This window comes from Mus caroli, unplaced genomic scaffold (assembly GCF_978045245.1).
Source record: "Mus caroli unplaced genomic scaffold, Mus_caroli_1 scaffold_8, whole genome shotgun sequence".
In the NCBI taxonomy this organism is placed as follows: Eukaryota; Metazoa; Chordata; class Mammalia; order Rodentia; family Muridae; genus Mus; species Mus caroli.
The window spans coordinates 56,117,418-56,136,385 of record NW_028227263.1 but is presented as its reverse complement, the minus strand read 5'-3'; the positions used below and the strand labels follow the sequence as shown (position 1 = coordinate 56,136,385).

The 18,968-nt window shown below is 42.5% G+C and overlaps 1 protein-coding gene across 6 annotated transcripts in view; it reads left to right on the top strand.

Annotated features, from left to right (window-relative positions):
• Sytl2 (synaptotagmin like 2) overlaps positions 1 to 18,968 on the top strand; it is a 108,566-nt gene that overhangs the window by 54,433 nt on the left and 35,165 nt on the right. For all 6 annotated transcript variants that reach the window (XM_029479599.2, XM_029479598.2, XM_021166379.3 and 3 more), the window contains exons 3-6: positions 1,932 to 2,083; positions 3,830 to 3,962; positions 15,265 to 15,346; positions 16,801 to 16,915. In XM_029479599.2, coding sequence (XP_029335459.1) covers positions 1,932 to 2,083; positions 3,830 to 3,962; positions 15,265 to 15,346; positions 16,801 to 16,915 — 482 coding nt within the window. The remainder of the gene's footprint in view (positions 1 to 1,931; positions 2,084 to 3,829; positions 3,963 to 15,264; positions 15,347 to 16,800; positions 16,916 to 18,968) is intronic.

The following is an 18,968-nucleotide window of genomic DNA, read 5'->3' as shown; positions in this document are numbered from 1 at the left end:
GCTAAGTACGTCCAGGCAAGCATGCCAATAAATTATCTCAAAAGTCTTCAAAAGTAGGTCTTATCCTCCCCATCTTTACAAGCAAGGAGACTGAAATATAGGATGGTTCTTTACCCTTTCCATTGTCATGTTTAGGTGGAATTCAAACTAGGCTTTGGTCCTGTTTGGGAGAGCCTCCAGAGCCTATAGTCTCAGCCAGACATTTCTACCACTAATACCTACAGATAACAGAAGAGCAGTGTCAGAAACAATAAGAAGTTGAGTGTGCTGGCAACTGGGGCTTGGGAGTGCCTTCTGGGAAATAAATCCAAAAGGTGAATTCCCGCCCTCTGCCAGCATATCGTGTTTAAGGCATTAAGCAAATATATGTGGAATGAAGACCCTGCTTCCAAGAGCCCAGTCTGATCATGAATAGGTAGATTTTTTTTTCCCTTCTTTAATTGGACAGAACTGTGGTTCTTCTGGAAGGAGAAAAATTAAGAACTACCACCAGCAGCCCAACAGGGACTGTGTGCTTGATCAAAAGCCTTAAGCAATGAGCAAACAATCTGAAGCACTTGATCCTTTGGTGGCTCAGGCCTGGGAAGTCATGATGCTGTCCCAGTCAGGATTTGTAGATAGCCTATTGTGACAGTGTGTGACTAAGGGATGTGATGAGAATGCTCGGGGCAGAACCACTTCTTCCTAGCTGATCAGGAGAGGCAATTCTAGAGGAGAGTTTATGTTTGGTAGACAAAGAACCACTTCCTTGAAGCATACTTAAGAAAGAGGAGGCCAGGCCCCTCCAGCTCCTTCCCTTTCCACCTGTGCCTATGTGCAGCCCTCATCCCCAGTCCAGCCATTATGAGCCCTACTCACATTACCTGGCTAAGACAGACTTGATCATAGACAAGGAGCATCTAAGCTTGAATGAACCCACTTGGATTTGTCTTTCAAGAGTTCTCAGTTTCCCAAGGGCTTTTCATTGGATTTTACTGAGTGTGTCTCTAAGAGGATGAAGAGACAGACTTGGAATTCTCACTTTATTGACTAGATGGATGTGAAGGTTAAAAGACTCATTGATTCCAACACCTTTTCCCACAACCAGCAGAAATTAGGGATGCTTTAGGATGGCACCAGTGAGTTTGTTATTTAGGTTTCAGTTGTTCAGTGAGTGTGAATGATAATGGAACCTTTAAAAGCAACCTCTGTACTGATGGGACTTGCCTGAACCTCCTCTGTTTATCCTGCCTCAGCACACAGAACATCATGCCCCCTCCCCTTCCAGGCTTTCAGGATAGTCTCTTGAGAAACTCATTTCACTGAGAAGGGAAGAGCCTGGGAACTGCTCATCACACACTAGTCCAACAAATGCTTAATAGGCCCTTGGCGTGTGCAGAGATGGATTATGTGTTTTAATACAATTCTCAGGGAAACCCTATGAGATGGGGGTATTTCCCCCATTTTGCAGGTGAGGAAAATGGCCAGGGATGCGTTCTCCATCATTCCTCTCTAGTGTGCCCATTTGACTAGAGAAGACTGCAACCAAGATGTGATTGGGCTCTTGAGAAATGTCAGGCAGAGCAGTTAAGAGCACCTGCTGCTCTTGCAGAGGGGACTTGGGTTCAAATCCCAGCACCTGCAACTCCAGTTCTAGGGGGACTTTTTCTAGCATCTGTTGGCAATAAATATCCATTGTGCATCTACTTACATGCAAAACATTCATACACATAACAATAAAATCTTTTTTTAAAAAGTGCCTGACATTTCTGATTAGTTTTTTTTTTTAGTCAAAGCAGAACATTTGTAAGTCATCTTGGAAGTTTGTGGCACATAAATTAGGAAGAGCTTCATTTTGCCTGTGTATTTACAAATCTCTTCATGTAGTATCACAGTGAGCTCACTTATTTACTGTGTGTTCTCAGACAAGTAAATTTCTTTTCCCTTTGCAGACATCTGCCTGAAAAAATTAAGGATGACCAACAACTAAAGAATATGAGTGGCCAATGGTTTTATGAAGCTAAGGCAAAAAGACACAGGGACAAAATCCATGGTGCTGACATCATCAGAGCATCCATGAGAAGGAAGAAGCTCCCAGCGGCAGGTGAGGTCACAGCTGACCTTTGTTTAGGATGGAGGGTGGGGAAGGGTGTGAGACTCTTCACTGAAATATGCTGAAGGAAATCAACCCTGGCTATGCTTTGCATAGTGTATGGCCTTCTCAGTCAAAATCCTCTTGCCTTGAATTTGGATGGATGAGGGCAGGGCTAAGTAATTGGCTGTAGAGGAAGACAACTGTTTGGGTACCACCTTTAAATGTAGTAGCCTTGGTGCTTGGGGGATTATGAGTAATGTGCATGTCTTTCTTTGGCTTTGTGTGTGCGTGTGTGTGCATATGTATGTGTCTGTATGGATCACTGTGTGTGTGCATGCACATGTGCATATGAAATCAGGTCTGATACTCAATGATCTTGAATGTGATTCTTCTTCAATCATCCAAACACATCACTTAAAGGACTATTTTGTTTAGAATTCTTTTTATTTCACTACTTCATTTTGTCTGCGTAACTCAAGATTAATCATTGTAAAACTCTAGGTCTAGCTTATAGACAAAGAAAAATAGCATCTTTAAGGCATTTGATATATAATGAATGTTAATTATCTGTTTTTAACTGTAGAAGCAATTTTGTAAGATACGTATACTTTTTCTATAAATATTATTGGGCAATTAGGATTAACTTGCCAGCAGTCATACTATTACTAAATGGCAGAGCTAGGAGTGAAATCTTTGGACTGTGTCATACTTATTTCAGATAAGTTTTTGACCTCTAAGCATGTAAAGTGTGCTGCCTCCAGCTCTCTTGGTTTTCAAGCATATTCAGCTCAGAAGAAATCTTGGGTGGTACTGGCTAGTACTGTGGTTCCATTTGCAATCAAAGATGCTAGACTTGCTAGACTGACCTATGGCAAGTTCAACAGGGGATAGATTCCACCTTGGAATTCATTTAGAAATTGGAAGCCCCAACATTGTCCCATCCTAACACTGATGAACATGTTCTTGGCATGTACAATGTGGCCTTGGGCAATTTTCTTGAGCTTTTTAATATCCAATTTCCAAATTTATAAACTTGGACAATACCTTTCACCATATAGGATAATGTCCACACACACAAAAAAAAAAACAAAAACAAAAAAAAACTCAGCACAGTTCTTGGTCATTAATCACCACTCAGTTGATGCTAATTACAGAGATTCGGGAAGAGAGTGCTGAGTATTGAGAGGCAGGAAACCTTCCTGAAGATGTGGCACAGAGGTTTTATGGGGTGATGACACTCAAGCAGTGTGGAGTGGAGAACTTAGAATTTGGATTTGTGGACAGACCTATGGGGCAGGAGAGGCACCGGGAAGGGACCTCCTAAATTAGGATCGTTTGTTCACCTTTGTACCACAGAGTCAAGCATTGCAGTTAGCTGGTGATTGGGACTGAGTTAATGCTTGATAAGGATCCCACTTATCAAGCATCTCTTGCCTAAGGATATCCAATCCTGGCTCCAATTCAGGTCAGATTAACCTAAAGGAGGTTAGAACTTTGCTTCATCAATATCTAGGGTGCCTGTACCTTTAAAGGCACGCTTATCCTTTTAGGAGACTGGAAAGCAAGGATCTAAAATCAGGGAAATCTACTAACTTCTCTCACAACTATCATTTTGGTCCTGAGACCCAGTGGTCATCTTGGCAGTTGGGAGGCCTGAGGTTCAGATTTAAGCCCTTATTGATAGGAGCCACCGAGAAGGGTATAGATTATAGCATAGAGAGGTAACCTTTCTATCTTTACTGTTTCCTGTTTCAGCTGAGCAGAATAAGGACACAGCAATGAGGGCAAAGGAGAGCTGGGTGAATAATGTTAACAAAGATGCTGTCCTTCCTCCAGAGCTAGCTGTTGTGGAAGAACCAGAAGATGACACAAGTCCCGCAGGCCCAAGGTATGACACAACTTGTGGGTTTCATGGCTTGATGTGTTAGGTGGGCAAATATAGGCTTGGGGTACAAAGTCAGGACAGGACTCATAGGATTGAGGCTGAGTGATGTTTGGGGAATTCTGGGGTCTGGTGGGGACCTAGACAAGCTTCTTTCCTAGCTTTCAGAATTTGCAATTCATCTCAACCTTGGGGTCAAAGTGTCGAATGGCTGTTTCTTCCATTACCAGGAGTGGTGGGTTTTTATTTGTTCTAAAGATTTTCTTAGGGTAGGGTAAAGGAGTCTGCGAGTGCTACAGTTCATTTCAGGAGACAGATGAGTCCTGATCACACTGTTAAATCTGGTGAGTGAAAGATGCTGAAGGACCTGAAGGACCAAAACCAGGCAGGACAGACAGGACTGATAAAGACTGATCAGAACTGGCTCAGATCAGTGGGCATGTAGTATATAGCAAATACCCCTTTAAAATGCATTCTCCTCTGCATTCCAGTATTGACTTCTGGATGCTTTTATTCAAAAGTTTTGGATGACATTTGTTGACCTTTGCAAGAGGTAACAAGCTATGGGACTATGTTGCTCCAAAACTTTGGGGACTTATTCAGTTGCTTTTAGGTACTTACAGGTATTCTCCTTAGCATCTTTCTCTTGAGGTCACAGTTAATACCTTTTGGTGGGAAGAGAAATTTTGTTTTACCTCTATGGGCTCAGTGGAGACAACTCACCTCAGAACCTCATACTGGCATGAAGACAATGTCTTTGATGGTGGGACACATTAGTCTGAGACCAAGGCACTGTGGAATCAGAGATATTTACAACAGTCTAAAGGCAAAGAAGGCTGAGCATCTAAGACCACTACCAATGGGCAGTTCAGAGTCAACTATGATTAAGTCATGCCATGTGAGAAATGGAATACTGACTCTAATAAGGTGACTGTTAATTACCCACTTCCCATGAGTGATGTGCTTCACTGTTTTCCTCCAGGACCATTTTTAATTTTCTGTGTCATCTATGTTTGTCTGCCATGTTGGCTAGAGGTTAAGGTTTGGCTTGATATGTGACCTTAAAGTAGTATCTTTAATTTCTTAAACCTTTACCTCCCCCGCTATATAACAAGATTAATAATCTCCTAACAGAGTTATTAGGAAACCAAATAACTAGTAAATGTAAAATTCTTTTTTAACTTAATTAATTACCTTTGTTACATGCTGATCACAGATTCCACTCCTTCCTCTCCTCCCAGTGTTGTCCTCCCTCCCCTATCCAGTCTGCCTTCATTTCTCTTCAGAAAAGGGCAGACCTCCCATGTATATAAATCAAACAGCATATCACATTGCAGTAAGACTAAGTGCAGATGACTAAGGCTAGATGAGACATCCCAGTAGAAGGGAAGAGACCCAAAGGCAGGCAACAGAGTCAGAGACAGCTCCTACTCCCATTGTTCGGAGTCCCACAAGAAGATCAAGATCCATAACTGTAACATATGTGTAGAAGGTCTACATAGGTCCCATGCAGGCTTCCTGATTGGTGATTCAGTCACTAGGAGCCCCTATGGGCTCAGGATAGTTGAGTCTGTGGGTTTTCTTGGGATGTCCTTGATGCCTCTGGCTCCTACAATTCTTCCTTTCCCTCTTCCTCAGGACTCCTCAAGCCCAACCTAATGTTTGGCTGAGGGTCTCTGCATCTGTTCCCATCAGTTGCTGGGTAAAACCCTCCTTGGTGACAGTAAATGCAGAACTCTTACCGTAGCTCATAGCATATAGTATGCACCACTAAGTAGGGATGACACTCAATATAGCATTTCAAGAACCTCAAGAACTGGTGACACTCTACTCATTCCTCTTGGTGTCCCGCCCCCAACCCCACTGCCTGCTTATGCCCCTGATAGATAAAGTCCTTACTTTCTTTTCTTTTTAAATTTATTCTTCTGTCACAAATTTCATCCTGACCACTGTTTCCATTTTCTCTTCTCTTCCCAGTCCCTCCCCTCCCTCCCCTCCCTCTTCTCTACCCCCAGATCCACTCTACCTTTGCTTCTCTTCAGAAAAAGAGCAGGCCTTTTAGGGATATCAACTAAGCATGGTATATCAAGTTACAATAAGACTTTCATAAAACAACAAGAGCAACAACAGCAACAACAAATAAAGCCAAAATATTAGAAACCCTGGTTAGAAAAGAGATGGTCATTTAGACACAAAAGCAAGGAACTGGGAGCAGATCTTAGAGTCTGGGTATGACAGAGGCTGAGGAGCATGGAGCACTAATCAGTAGAGGGAACAGACAGCATTACAGAAGAGGCAAGGCAAAAAGGAAGCATCAGAGGCAAACAGCTTATCCCACTGTTTGATCAAGCCCAGACTTCCCATTCTGCCCCCCCCCTCCCAGGTCATCATTCCATCACAAAGGACTTGAGAGGCAAAGATGCTCAACTCCTTTTTGTCATGCCCCCTCAGGATGGTGGGCATTCCCCATCTTCCTTCCCTCCTTCCAGGCTAATATCTGAGGTCTGGATGTTCATTGTCTTCTGCATGGCCTCTGACAGACCTTCTGGCTCTTATCTGTGAACTGGAACCAGGTTACCTTACTAGGATGTTGTGAGAGTAACTGAAATGAAACATGGGAGCTGGTCAGCATTTCTTAGGAAGAAGAAAAACTGGCAACTTCCCGATGGCATTGCAATTCTACTGTTATATTACACAGATTAAGTGTGGTTGAGAAGGGCAGCACACAGCTGCTAGGCATGTCTCGGGTGCTTTGCTTAGTTAAGACCAGTTCTATGAGACGTGGCATGGGTGGTACTTCCTCCTCTCCATGTCAGAGGCCACCATTTTTCTCTTGGTGTCAATCTCCTGCAGTGCTACCCCCTTATGCTGTTTAACCTTTGTGAGCTGGGTGTGTTAAGTGTGTTTTGGGGCCTGTGCTTACAGGCTAAGTGGTTTTCAATAGAATGACTCAGCACCTGTCAATATTTTCTTAGCCAGGAGAGAAAAGTTGGGGGATGTGAGGCTGGGCCATGCAGATTTTTTACCTAGGCATGGTGACAAGAGCCTTTATTGTGTGGTAGCCACGAGACCATGGGAGCCCACTCATAAAATGCTATGGGTGATCAGCAAGCAATAAGACATGGGCAGCCACCTGCGTTCTTCATGAACTCACCTTTGTTTACAGCCAGGGCACTAGGAAGCTCAGAAAGGTTTATGAGCAGAGAACATTGTTCCCTGAAGGGCAGCTGGAAATCTGGTCACCAGCAGCTGGAGTCCTGGTGACTAACTTAGCTGGATGGTGTTTGCTGAACTTGATAAACTACAGTGGAGGGCCTGTTTCCTTTTGGTTTTAAACTTGCTAAATATCACAGGCTGATGCTTTCTGTAAAACACAGAAATGAAATACAGAAGGAAAAACAAGCACACAGTAGATCACTGTCAACTGGGCACTTTGAAAAACTGCTATAAATGGTCCTGGGTACATCCTCTCAGTCCATCATGTACTTATGTCACCTTGAATTGGTGATGAGCAGTATGGGTTGCCATTGGGCCATGACCCACATCAGGAACATATCACATCCCCTCCTAAAATCACCACTGAGCATGTGTACACAACAAGCCATAGGACATAGCTTAGTCAAAGTGAGGCATGCAGAATAACGACCAGAGAAGCTCTTCCCTCTGTATGTCAGAGCCCTGCCCATCAGTGAAGTGTAACATTTCCTGTCTGGCGTGGGAAGCCAGTCTTTGTTATCTGAGATAATACTGTGTTCCCTTAAACAGGTATGGAGCCCTGGGTATCACTAAGAGTCTAATAGGTGTCTACCGACCAGAGCCTTTGATGCCTCTGCTACAGGCACTTCTTTAGATTGAATGAACCTAGAAAAGGGTGGACCTTTTCATTTCTCTGTCTGTCTGTCTGTCTGTCTGTCTGTCTGTCTGTCTGTCTGTCTGTCTGTCTCTCATCCTCTCTCTCCTCTCTCTTTCTCTCTATCTCTTTCTGTGTTTGTATGTGTCTCTCTCTCTCTTTCCTTGATGCCACCTTTGACAACGTACCCTCTGATGGTTTATAACTGCTTAATCTCTAGAGTTACAGAGAGGCTAGCTGAGACATCTAAAACAAATATTGCTCAGATGCATTCAAAGCTACCAATTCTCTCTCTCTTCTAGCCTCTTGTCCTCTTCCCTGTCACACACCCTTCAGATGCCTGTCTGTGTCATCCTTTCTCCTGGAAGGATGAATTATATAAAATAAATTATAAAGAATACTTGACTTTCCCCTACTACTAAGCCTATGTATTTATTACTAAGTACTAAGCCTATGAACTTGGAAGTTTCAATCTCCTTTCTTCTTCTCAACAGTCACCTTCCTAAAATGCAAATCCAAACATATTTGTGCCATCTTAGCAGATAGGCCTCTAGCTCCTGTATAGCAAAAAGAAGGCCTAGCAAGGCAAGAATTAGATATCTGACAGGTCCTTGCCCTTGTACCATGAAACTGGTGGTTTATAAGATTTAAGAGAGTTTTGTACAAGGATCTCTATAAAGCTCAAAGTCTTCAACCAAACAAGGCAAATTTATAGGAGGGCCATTAAAAGTAGCACTCACCTCAGTGTCTTGATATCTTGTAAGAAAGGGGCCCAAGAACTAAATGGCATCAATAGAAGTCAGTGACTACTTTCATTATAGCCACTTTGACAAATGTGAACCTAAAAAAAAAGAGTTAGGATGTATAGAATGCAAAGAAAAATAGAATAAAGAGAATATAAATAGGTATGCATGGTGAAGATATAGTCACTAATTCACAAGTTGCCTACATCTACTTTTAGGGTATGTATAGAAATAAGGTATTTAAATATCCATCTTTGTGAGTCATTGAGAGAACCTATTTAATGTCCTGTGTGCATCTAATAGAGTGAGAAGTTCTTTAGGGGCACGAGTTCACTCTTCATTCAGTTGTTTATTCTGTCAGTGAACACTGTAAGTATTTATCATGTACAAGATGGTAGCAGGGAATTCAAAGGTGAATGAGGTTCGCACCTCACTCCCCCAACTTTTAGGAAGCCACTCTCTGTAGAAGGGACTGACTAGAATTGTGCTTGCTACGATCATAGTATTTACTTTTTACATTTATGAATTCCATGCTGTATATTGAACCCAGGGCACGGGACATGATAAACAAGCCCCTTTATCACAGAAGTCCCAGGGTTGCTTTATTTCATTTTATAATTTTTAGAGTCTTAACTAAGTTGTCCAAGTTAGCCTTGAACGAACTCTGTGGCTTAGGCAGATGTTGAATCAGTGAGTCCTCTGCCACAGTTGTCTGAGTGGTTATAGAGTTGTAGCCCTTGACTACCAGGCCTAGCTGGTAGCAGTATTGAAAAGGCTGAGAACACAGCCAGCAGTGCTGATTCTATCCACCATGGGGCTGGGGTGAAGGGATGGTAAGGACATTCTGGACCTAGTCACATTTAGGATGACTCTTATGGGATGATAAGGCTGTATTAGATTGGACAGCTGTTTAGATAGGACATTCTGACATCCCCTGGTTTGCTGGGGAGTGGATGTGATCTGGTGTGGCTGGTCAGGTATGCATGGTAGATAAGTGTGTGTAAGGAAGAACCTAGCAAAGCTAGAATGCAGACCAAGAAGCTAGACTCTTCGTTGTTGTGAATCCACGAGGAGCTACCAAATGATTCTTTTCTCTTCTTAGAGCAATTCTGCGGCAGCAGTGTGCAGACCCGGGCTAGATAGTTCAATGGGGGATGCTGTAGCACTTTAGGTGAGAGATGGAGAGAAACTAATGAGGGAATGGAGACAGGATACAGAATGTGATAGATCTGTAGATCATACTGTGGTATATGTTAGGGACACAGATGTTCTCAATGATGCACACAGGGTTACCTGAGATGCACACAGAGCTACTTGAGCAAAGGTCCTCACAGCGGTCCTTAGCTCTTCTTCCTCCAGGAAGCAGACGATAACAAGAGAGGGACGTTTAGTCCATGAAGTTACTCTTAGTCCCTAGACAAGTGCCAAGCAAATGACCTCTGAAATGAAGGAAGGAAGGAAAGTGAGTGAATTAACAAAAAGAAATAATTGATAAGATCCTGATTATTAAAGAAAGACTAAATGGTGAGGGAGGAGATGGGTGAAAAGACAAATCAGCAAATAAATTGATGAACAAATAAGGTGCTTTAGACTCCACAGGTACATAAATAAACAAACAACAACAATAAAAAATACAAAGAAAGGAAAAGAAAGGAAGAAGAATCTAAAACTGTAGGTAACAATGGAATCAACAGTCCCCAGATTGCATCACTTTGTTTTTAAGAACCTCATTCTTGAGAAGCAGGCTGGATAGAGCATGAGACCTATCATAGGTCAGCTTACACAGGCACTGTGGTGCTTGGAAGGACACAAAAGGATCCAGTAATACAAAGTGTGCACATGTGGGTTCCCAGGCACTGGCGAGCAAGGAAAGATGAAGGAGGTTTGAATGCATACCCTCATAACCCTGAGATTGGAGCATCAAGGAGGGGAAGCTGGAAGGCATGGAGTCAGGAGAGAGGTTGGCTGCTGTCAGGATGCGTACTGTCCATAAGCTACAATCTCTCTGGAGAACGTTTCCAAAATGAGTTGGGGTGGGGGTGGGGGGCAGAGCTAGGCTTCACTATGGTATTTATTTCATTCTCTGATGTTAGCTCATTTTTTTTCTGAATGAAAAGAGTTTGATTGTTTCTTCTGAAAAAAGAGTTTGATTGTTTCTCCCAGCATCCCACTCACCTTTGTTTGGGAAGAATTAGATGCTGTTTTGTATATCGGCATAGGGCACCAAAGTGGCAGCTTCAGAGCCTGTGTTTCCCTAGTGCTCACTCTGCCACCATCCTCCCTCCTACCCTCCGTGGAAAAAAGAGCCAATAAACCCCAACTTCATCGGCAGCTCTGAAATACTATTACCTTACTTTAATGATCTCCTTCGGGAACAGCTTTTCTCTGTGTATGTCCACCTCCCTCTACCAGAAGAATTAGCTGTTTGCTAGAATCCCCAGCAATAGGCTCAGTGTAAGATACAAGCTTGCTCTTGAAGAAAATAGAGATGAGTCCATACATTTGTCCCTCCCCCAGGCCCCTGAAAGTTTGATAGAAAATCCAATAATAAGAAAACTTCATTTCTAAGATGTCTGGCCCACAAAATTATTTATAGCGAGCTCTCAAGAGAATATTTAATCTTATCAGATTTTAGATTTACTCCAGTCTGTTATGGTAGTAAAAGCTCTATAGGCACATCAAACTGCCTTATACTTGGATGGCAACGTGCTCAGGAAGTGTGCAGTGTAGACTGTTATAGTGTTGAGAGAAGTGTGTGTGCTCACAAAAATACCTTAGAGTGTATATTCTAACTCACTTCCTTTGTTTGTCTCTGGATTATTTCTTCATGTGATTTGTTTCTTCTTGAAGCATCGTGGAGCACCACCACATGCCGAACACAGAGCCAGACTGTGAGGGAGGCTACAACAGTAGCCTCCATGGAACTTAACAGCTCCAAAGGAGATCAGGCTAACTTTAAAATCAAACTATCACCTACAAAATTTCTTTCTGGCTCTAGAACTAGGATTGATATCTAGTGTTTTAATCATCTTAATATGCCATTTTTTTCCAAGTGTGACTTCTGGTATCACAGGTCCCTTCTGAAAAGTGTATGGAAGAAGGAAGTTACAAAGCATAGGCTATGGAACTTGGCTTTCTTCCCAGTTTAAAAATCTCATCATGCATTTAGGCATGGTGGCTCACACATTTAATTCCAGCCCTTGGGATGCAGACACGGGTGTACCTCTGTGAGGACAAGGCCAGCTTGATCTACATAGAGAGTTTCAGGACAGCCAGAGCTATGTAGTAACACCCTGTCTCAAAAAATGTCTTCATGTGCAATATATTGAACATCTATTTGTTCATGACACAATCTACCTCTCTCTGGTAGGAGTGGAATTCTAAGGAACAAAATATACACTATCTGGCCATTAAAAGATTATAATTTGATGCAATATAGATCTTCTGTGTAAAGTGTCAATAAAATGTGTAATAATGAGACAAGTTATGCTGCAGGAGGGGAGATTTGCATTTTGCTTGAAAATGACAGGGCTGACTGTGGCAGACAATGCAGTACAGAGTTGAGCGAAAACCACCAAGAGTCACATGAATAGGCCAACAGCTATGTTTAACCAGAGAATGCTAGGACAGACTTCAGTAAGGGGGAAGCTGGCTTCATCTCTAGTAAGTAAAGTTATAATCAGGATGTGCAACTGGGGCCTCTGGAGCCTGGATGCAGAGATAAAGTAGTGTAGAGGCCCTGCTTATCCTTTGGGGTTAGAAAATGGGACACTTTGCCCCTTCTTAGAATTGGGAACAAAACACCCATGGAAGGAGTTACAGAGACAAAGTTTGGAGCTGAGATGAAAGGATGGACCATCTAGAAACTGCCATACCTGGGGATCCATCCCATAATCAGCCTCCAAACGCTGACACCGTTGCACACACTAGCAAGATTTTGCTGAAAGGACCCTGATATAGCTGTCTCTTGTGAGGCTATGCCAGGGCCTGGCAAACACAGAAGTGGATGCTCACAGTCAGCTATTGAATGGATCACAGGGTCCTCAATAGAGGAGCTAGAGAAAGTACCCAAGGAGCTAAAGGGGTCTGCAACCCTATAGGTGGAACAACAATATGAACTACCCAGTACCCCCAGAGCTCGTGTCTTTAGCTGCATATGTATCAGAAGATGGCCTAGTCCGCCATCATTGGGAAGAGAGGCCCCTTGGTCTTGAAACTGTATATGCCTCAGTACAGGGGAACGCCAGGGCCAAGAAGTGGGAGTGGGTGGGGAGGGGAGTAGGGGGGAGGGTATGGGGGACTTTTGGGATGGCAGTTGAAATGTAAATGAAGAAAATACCTAATTAAAATAAATAAATAAATAAATAAATAAGAAAGTGGGAAGGAGTAAGATATAACAAGGACATGTCTAGGGCATGTCTGACCCTTGGGGACAGCCAATCTCCGTGTCTGGGTCAGATCCTCCGATTTTACAGCTGCTTTACTTAATAAAGGAGATCATTTACACTGTGTCAGGCATCTGGTGTGTACTGTTCATCAGATTTCACACTGACCCACTTTATAGGGAATTTCTTACATTTATTTCCCCTGTCTTCCCCTTTGCTTTTGTTCACATCCACGACCTCTTTTTCAATGGTTGTTACCTGTGTGAATAAACACAACCTGTTTGGAATGTTTAATGTTACTTGCATGTATATGGTTTTAGGGTTGGCCATTATTGGATAACTAATTGGTGTACTCTTCCCTGGGGAAGACTATCTCTCTTGCTCTCAGCATTTCTGCATATGGTAGGCTTTGTATGAATGGGCTTTCCCCATTCATGTTAGCATGGCTATTGGAGCTGTTCTTGTTCAGCTCACGCTTCAGCAGCCACTCTGGTAAGACTTCAGTGGGTGTAGCCTCTGACATTTCTAGGAGACACAATCTTATAACAAACTCCCTCTCTTATAGTCTTTCTGTCCCCTCTTCCACAATGATCCCTGTGTATAAGGTACAGAAGTTGTGTTATCTATATATCAGTTGGGACTGGGCTGCACAGTTCTGCATTTTGACCAGTTATGTTTTTCTGTAATGGTCACTGTCTGTTGCAAAGAACTTTCCCTGGTGATGGATGAAGGATAAAGTTATATGTGGGTATAAGGACAAATAGTTAGAATGTAGTTAGGAATTGTGCTAGTTTAATAGGGTGACAATTGTAGGTTCTCCTCAAGGCCCATGGTCTCATTAGCACTGGGTAGTTGGCTAGGGTTCCCCTACTGACCTCTTAAAGTGACACTGGAGAGAAATGGCCTCTCAGTTCTGAGGTGTTGGCCTTTCATGTGTGGACACCAAATTCTATCAGTGGCCATGCTTCTTTTTGACAACTTAATTTGATTTTGTGTCCACCTAGTACAGGAATAGATTTCCTATCAATCAAGTATGTCCAGATTGTGGTTCCATTACAAGTTCTTCCTGTGTTTTCCACTTCATATGTCCTGCCTTCCCCTTTCTTTGGCTTTGTGTGACAGGGCTGTAAATGACACCTCCTCCCATATACTTTCCTTTTGGATCAATAAGGAAGGTGATGGAAGGAAGGATGGCTTTCTTAAGAGCTTAATGTGAAAAAAAAAATAGCAGTTCAAATACAGAAATGAAACCACAAATTGCTAGCCTTGGGGTTTAGTGGCAGCAATCTTTGGCAAGGTTCCATGACCCTAGAGTGAATTGTTTCCTTGCCTGGGTTTCTGTTCTTCTGCCATGAGGGGAAAAGCCATCCCCTTCAGAGGATTTTTCCAAGCTCCTGATTCTGATGTCACTCAGAACCGGTAGAGATTGACAGGGAGCAGCGGTTCCAGCCAATAGTGACTTCATTTTTTTTATGTCTATGGCAAAGCTCCCTGGAGCGAGCCTTCTCAGCAAGCAGATTTCCCTCCTGTCCTGGGATTCTGTGACCCACTTTTCTTCTTACTTGTAGTCAAGGGAGTGACCTGCTCAACTCATCATGCTCTGGGAACTCTTTGTTTACTTTCACCCCGGGGGGGCTGTGCAGCCTTTGGCAAGGGCATCATGGTTTAGAAAATCCTGTGGACTTCTTTCAAATAGCTGACGTCATCTACCCACCCCCCACTTTCTCAATGGCCTTCTGGTACTTTTCTTTTTGTACCGGGGTAAGAACTCATCTATTAACTTGTTGGGACGATGGTCATAAGAGATTGCTGTAACCCACTAGCTTTTGTGTATAGTTATCTGACTTGGTCATTCTATCTCCTTGGCAGGTCACTTGCCTTATCCAGTCTCTGCTTCAGTTATATTTTATATGTATTAGGAGGAACACTGCCATGGGATTAAGATTTTGTGACTTTATTTCAGCCATAAAACCCATTGCTCACTTTCTCACGTGTATCTTATCTTAGATAAGATAAGTTTGAAACGAGTTCATTTCTGCAAGTTGAAGTTGTGAGTAAACCTCTTGTGTGCCTGTACCCTGGACATCTTCAGGGACCCTAGTAGGTGTTTTTGTCTTCTCTCATGCTGCCCTTACATCTTTGTCCCACCATTGCCTTTGTTTTGGTCCCTAATCATGGCTGGAGCCCAGTTTCTTCTCCCTTCTTGCAGCTTGATCTTGTAACCTTCCTCACTTCTCCTGTCTTAGAAGCTCTTTCTTGGCCGTGGAGCCATGATTGATGCCTCCGAACAGGGTGAGATTTTATTTTCTGAGTGATGGTTTCTTTTGCAGTTCCAGTTTGGTGGATCCAGCTTCCAGTGTGATTGATATGTCCCAGGAAAGTACGAGGACTCCAGCTGTGTCTCTGCCCAAGGTAGATGGAGCCCAGATGGTTAAAATCTCGTTATCGGCAAGAGTGCCAAATTTCCCATCATGTTAAAGCAAAACAAAATAGAGACTCCTGTAATTCATTGTATGTATCAGATGTACATAATTTGGGTATTTAGTTTAAGAAGTTACAGCCGGGCGTGGTGACGCACGCCTTTAATCCCAGCACTGGGGAGGCAGAGGCAGGCGGATTTCTGAGTTCGAGGCCAGCCTGGTCTACAAAGTGAGTGCCAGGACAGCCAGGGCTACACAGAGAAACCCTGTCTCGAAAAACCAAAAAAAAAAAAAAAAAAAAAGAAGTTACTCCGGTGGTGGATAAAGTTGATAATTATTATGTTTGTGTTGCTAAAGGCCCAGCTTTCTTTCTGTCCCCAATAGTTAAACAGTTTAAGGGCAGAAGAGATGGGTGACCTCAGTGCTGAAGAGAGTTCACTGTTCATGCAGAGGACATGAGATTCTTAACTGCCTGTAACTCCAGCTCCAGAGACCCAATGCTTCTGGCCTCTGTGAGCACCTGCATGCTCAGTACCCACCCCCATCACATACACATAATTAAACCTTAAAATTGTTTTTAGAAGAGCCAGGTGGTGACCCATCATTTAACCCCAGGCCTTGGGATGAATAGAGAACAGACACAGTAGGATCTCTGGGAGTTCCAGGCCAGCCAAGGACGCATAGTGAGACTCTGGTAAAAGGTGAAAGGTAAAAAATCCTCTATGGCATTGCCGTTCTTGGGCTATGGAATGTGGCTTGTCCGTTCTACCACGGTCCTTACTTTTAGGCATAGTTTCTCGAATGTCTCTTAGAGGTCTGTTTCCAGGGGAAACTGACTATTTGTAAAACTACAAACAGTAATCATTTATAGTCAGTTATATTAATATGAAAAATCAGAGGCAGGAATATTGTGAAGCCTAAGCCATTGCATAGCCTGAGTAGGAAGGCCCTGTCTCAAAACAGCAACAAACCCAGTCTGTACATACTTAAGCCTGCGTTTTCAGAGTTGTCCATAATAATGATGATGAAGTGCCTCAAGATGACTGAAGCCATCATGCAAGTAACTTTCAAAGAATGGTTATCTAATGTAGTAAGGCATGTGGTAGGAAGGGCCCTACTGGGAATCTGACCCAGTTAGAAAGCTAGGATTTCCTTGCCCTTGACCAGGCCTTTACTATCAATCAGGGTCATTCTTACCAATAAAATGTACTTCTGATCTGACTCAAAGGGCTTTGGCAATGCATATACTTTATATAATTGTCCCTATGTTTTTTGTATTATGTAGAGTAATTTTATGCTAACCAAACTAAACAGTTGCTCTAGGCCCAAACATGCCTAGATTGGAATGGTTAAAGCTATCAAATATGTGTGCTCATAAGCATTTGGTAACACAGGGTCGCTGTTATGACATTTAAACCACGCTTAATAAACACAATTTTCCCCCAGCAAAGGAAGAATCCGTTCAACAGCCCCAAGCTGCCGGAAGATCACTCCTTGCAACAAACCAAACCCGAGCAGTCAAAAACTGGAAAAGCTGGTTTATTTCAGATTTCAAAAGAGGGTAAATATTATTTTTCTGGCCTAGCTATTTTTATCTTTGTTATCTGTGGACAGGGGGAAATGCTCAGAGTTCCTTTCACTAAAATAACTCCCCGGAGAAAGTGAGAAGTCTTGATGGTTTTCTTCTGCTGCTCTGTCCATTGTCTAGATAGCAGGGACTGAATGTCTGCACATTCCAGTCCTGGTGTTGCCACTTGTTCTGTGACCTTCGTGCTCTCAGGTCCCTCAGCAGTGACATGGAAAAGTTTTGGCCCAGAGGCATGCAGTCTTTCACATAATAGTATTGCTTGCATGCCTACCACATGCCGACACTGTTGTCTGTTTAAAAGAAGTTGACAAAAAAAATTTAAAGTGGTCCCAGGAAGAAATGTTAAAGCTTTCTGCTCAGGAGGGTTTGATCACGTGTGTGGTTTGACTGAGCTAAGTTTGTCACTTGTGGAAGTTTACATGCCAGGAAGAGGAAATTCTGTCCCTTCAAAAGCAACTGTAAGGTGGTATCACTCACAGAAGATTAGTCAAAGATGGGAAAGAGTTGGACAGTGATCTAGAACCTTCTATTAGCCTGTCTTAATATGTTTCCCATTGGGTACACTTTACAATACACAAATATCATTGTAGGAAAAAAGCCATTGGAGCATGTTAGCTCTTTTTAAACTTTTTTGATAAGACATTAGTCTTAGGTATTGGAATTTTTATTTTAAACATTGAGTTACTTTTTATGGTTTTAATATATAATTTTAAAAGATGGTGTTTGTATTTTTCTTTCAGCCTCCTTTGAGAAATTTTTAAAAAGTTTTCAAAAATTATTTTATGCATGCTTGGTGCCCTCAGAGTTCAGAAGAGGGCATCAGATTTTCTGGGAACTGGAGTTACAGATGGTTGTGAGCCACCATGTAGATGCTGGGAATTAAACCAAGGTCCTTTGTAAAAACAACAAGTGCTTTTAATAACTGAGACATCTTTCAAGCCCCTTCAAACTCTATTTGTAATGTTTTTATAATCAGTAAAAAGCGTCACAAAGCAAATAAAGCACAGTAATATTTTCAATAATTTTTACATACAAAAATAATACAAAAAATCTTGTTATGACATTTTACACATATATTTCATTGTATCTTGCTTGCATTAATTATTCCCACTGCCTCCCTCCATCCTTCCCTCTCCTCCTTAGTTCTCCAACTTGTGGGAAATAACCTCCCCTTCAGCCTTTATTTCACACACACACACACACACACACACACATACACACACACACACACACACACACATGCACACACACCTTGATTTCACATAAGAAAAATATGTGATATTTTTGCTTCTCTCTATATTTTCATTTTGTTTCTCTTTCCTTTCTCTTTAATCATCTCTCTATATGTTCATAGTGCCTCTTGTACTTTCGCATCCCATGTGTGCACACATATAGAGGTCAGATAGCAACTTTGTGGACTTGGTTCTCTGGCTACTTTTTGTGGATTTCATGGGATTGAACTCAGTTTGCCAGACTTGAGTGGAAGATGCCTTTACCCTCTGAACCATCTTACCAGCTTCTGTACATCAGTTTTAAGAGAAGAGTTTGTTTACAATAATACTTAACCAAATATATATACAATACTTATATGTGCCCTATCCCCACACGTGCAGATCCTCCTTCGTGGTTAGTAGTATCTGCTACCAGAGTGGCATGTTTTTTATAACTATGAAAGTTATAAAACTTTCATGATTTTCATTGCCGTGAAGAGATGCCATGATTTGGAGGCTTGCTTACAGTTACACAGGGTGAGTTCATGACATCATAGAGGGAACATGGCAGCAGCCATCGTGTTGGCACCGAAGCTGGGAGCTATGTCTAACTGGAAAGTAGAGAACAGAGAGAGAGAGAGAGAGAGAGAGAGAGAGAGAGAGAGAGAGAGAGAGAGAGAGAGAGAGAGAGAGAGAGGAAGCTAACTGGGAATGGATGGGCTTTTGAAATTTCAAAGCCCATTCCCAGTCACACATCTCCTCCAGCAAGGCCACACCTCCTAATCCTTCCCAAACAGTTTCACTAAGTAGGCAGA